Genomic DNA, 3275 nt, shown 5'->3' on the forward strand with positions numbered 1-3275 from the left:
GTGCGGGTGACACGTAAAAGCACCCACTACACTCTCTGAGTGGTTGGCGTTAGGAAGGGCATCCAGCTGTAGAAACTCTGCCAAATTAGATTGGAGCCTGGTGTTGCCATCCGGTTTCACCAGTCCTCAGTCAAATCGTCCAACCCATGCTAGCATGGAAAGCGGAAGTTAAACGATGATGATGATGATGATGATGATGATGATTTCACTTGCTTCAACAGGTCTTTGCAAGCAAAGTTTAGTGTCCAATGGAAGAAAGGTATGCATAAATAGGCTGGTTACACTGCTGGCATAGGCCACGGGTTATGGTCTCACATGGCTTGCTGGGTCTTCTCAAGCACAGTATATTTCCAAAGGTCTCGGTCACTAGTCATTGCCTTGGTGAGACCCAATGTTCGAAAGTCGTGCTTCACCACCTTATCCTAGGTCTTCCTGGGTCTACCTCATCAACAGATTCCCTCAACTGCTAGGGTATGACACTTTTGCACACAGCTGTCCTCATCTATTCGCACATGACCATACCAGCACAGACATCTCTTTTGCACACCACAACTGATGCTTCTTAGGTCCAACTTTTCCCTCAAGGAGCTTACACTCTGTCGTGTATGCACACTGACATTACACGTCCAGCAGAGCATACTGGCTTCATTCCTTGCAAGCTTACGCATGTCCTCAGCAGTCACGGCCCATGTTTCACTGCCATGTAGCATGGCTGTTCGTACACAAGTCATACAGTCTACCTTTTACTCTGAGCGAGAGGCAGCAGAGGTAAGAGCTCTCTGAACTTTGCTCAGGCTATTCTTAGTCTAGCAGCTACACTTTCAGAGCATCCACCCCTGCTACTAATTTGGTCACCTAGGTAACAGAAGCTGTCCTAAGGTATTTTTCGATATTATTATTGTTATTATTATTATTATTATTATTATTACTGTTCAGGTCACTGCCTGGAATCAAACTCGGAATCCTGGGGTTAGTAGCCTGCACTCTTAACCACAGTCTTTAGCTCTGTCAGATATTGTCAAACCATCCAACCTGTGCCATCATGGGTCGGATGACTTGAAAGGATGAGGTTTTAATGATGACAGAAGTCTGGACTTACCTGTATATAATGTTGCAATTCCATGGTCTTTACAACAGGATTTTGGTAAAATAGTTTGGATACCAACATATGGAACCACGTTTCACAATAGTCTTTCATTTGGTGGAAAACTGTTTCTTCTCCACATAAAATCTGAAAAAGAAAAAAAAGAAAAGAAACCGAATAATCATAGATACCTACATTAATTAATTAAATAGATAGTCTAAATGGAAATTGATAATGTCAATAATGATGATCATCATGATGACGGTGATGATGACAATGATGATGGTGACAAAAGGGGTTGTTGGCACTCCGTCGCTTACGACGTCGAGGGTTCCAGTTGATCCGATCAACGGAACAGCCTGCTCGTGAAATTAACGTGCAAGTGGCTGAGCACTCCACAGACATGTGTACCCTTAACGTAGTTCTCAGGGATATTCAACGTGACACAGTGTGACAAGGTTGACCCTTTGAATTACAGGCACAACAGAAACAGGAAGTAAGAGTGAGAGAAAGTTGTGGTGAAAGAATACAGCAGGGTTCACCACCATCCCCTGCCGGAGCCTCGTGGAGCTTTAGGTGTTTTCACTCAACAAACACTCACAACGCCCGATCTGGGAATCGAAACCGCGATCCTATGACCGTGAGTCCGCTGCTCTAACCACTGGGCCATTGCGCCTCCACTACAAAAGGGGTAACAGCAAAGATAATGAGTAGAAAGTTAAAGAGATGGGGCAACATTGGTTGTTTGGTTTCTTTTCTTCCCTTCCATCTCTTCATCTCTTCCTATTCCATTGGTTATTGTTATCTCGGCAGCAGCAGCAACAGGGTTAATGTGTCAAAGTGTCATGGCACTCCACCGGTTACGACAACAAGGGTTCCAGTTGATCCGATCAACGGAACAGCCTGCTCATGAAATTAATGTGCAAGTGGCTGAGCACTCCACAGACACGTGTACCCTTAACGTAGTTCTCGAGGATATTCAGCGTGACACAGAGTGTGACAAGGCTGGCCCCTTTGAATTACAGGTACAACAGAAACAGGAAGAAAGAGTAAGAGAAAGTTGCGGTGAAAGAGTACAACAGTAGTTGCTACTCGTCACCTTGCCAAAGCCTCATGGAGATTTAGGTGTTTTCGCTCAATAAACACTCTGGATTTCGAAACTGCAATCCTACGACTGCAAGTTCGCTGCCCTAACCACTGAGCCATTGCGCCTCCACTGTCGAAGTTTAGAACATCAATATATGTAGTGGTTTTCATTCTAAAGTTGGTAGGAAAGGACGTATGCTGAGAGAGATAAGACTAGCCAACAGAGGAAGCAGGTTGAAAAGTTCACAAATATTTGGTAGCATTATTGGAATTGTTGCTGTTGTTGTTGATAATGATGTTATTGCTTAGTCACAGTTCTGCATCCATGAAGCAGACCAATAATCAAAGAAAAGGTGGTGGTGTCACTCTTCCTGTTGACAAATCATCCACTTGCTTCATGCCTTCACAGACATGTAATATAATAAGAAATCCCTTACTTGAAAAAGCAGGGAAGGGTTAGCAACAGGAAATGCATCTGGCTGTAAAACAATGCATAAATACCATATACGTATAGGATATATGCTCCAGCATGACCACAGCCGTATGGCTGAAATGAGTAAAAGAGTATATATATCACCATTTAACGTCCCATTTTCCATGCTGGCATGGGTTGGACAGTTTGACAGGAACTAGCTAGGCAGAAGACTGCACCAGGCTTCATTGTCTGTTTTGGCAGATTTCTAACGGCTGGACACCCTTCCTAACACCAACCACCTTGCAGAGTACATATACACACAAACAAAACAGGCTTCTTTCAGTTTCCGTCTACCAGATCCCGTAGCACCATAGAAGACACTTACCCAAGGTAGCACGTAGAGAGACTGGATGACCAAACCCAATGCAAAAGAATGTCTCTCAGAAATATGTGCCACAAGAATCGATGGGGAAAGGTCTTGCTTAAACAATTCCTACCCAAACTGGTATTGGAACTGAGTTCTGCCCAGAATCACAACAAATCATCATCATCATGAGTCACAATAAAATAACATCATAAACAAAACAAAGAAGACAACAAAAGGGAAATTTACTTTAGCCATGTTTTCTAAATGTTCGTTAGCGATGAAATCTCCACTCTTCAAACGTCTGCTGCATTCGTCTCGCCAGT

At 43.5% G+C, this 3275-nt stretch overlaps 1 protein-coding gene across 1 annotated transcript in view; it reads right to left on the reverse strand.

The window, feature by feature from the left end:
• LOC106870438 (nuclear pore complex protein Nup85) overlaps window positions 1–3275 on the reverse strand; it is a 39052-nt gene that overhangs the window by 17985 nt on the left and 17792 nt on the right. The window contains exons 9-10 of the mRNA XM_014916517.2: window positions 3199–3273; window positions 1100–1231 (exon numbers count right to left, since the gene is read on the reverse strand). Coding sequence (XP_014772003.1) covers window positions 1100–1231; window positions 3199–3273 — 207 coding nt within the window. The remainder of the gene's footprint in view (window positions 1–1099; window positions 1232–3198; window positions 3274–3275) is intronic.

This window comes from Octopus bimaculoides, chromosome 6 (assembly GCF_001194135.2).
Source record: "Octopus bimaculoides isolate UCB-OBI-ISO-001 chromosome 6, ASM119413v2, whole genome shotgun sequence".
Classification (NCBI taxonomy): Eukaryota; Metazoa; Mollusca; class Cephalopoda; order Octopoda; family Octopodidae; genus Octopus; species Octopus bimaculoides.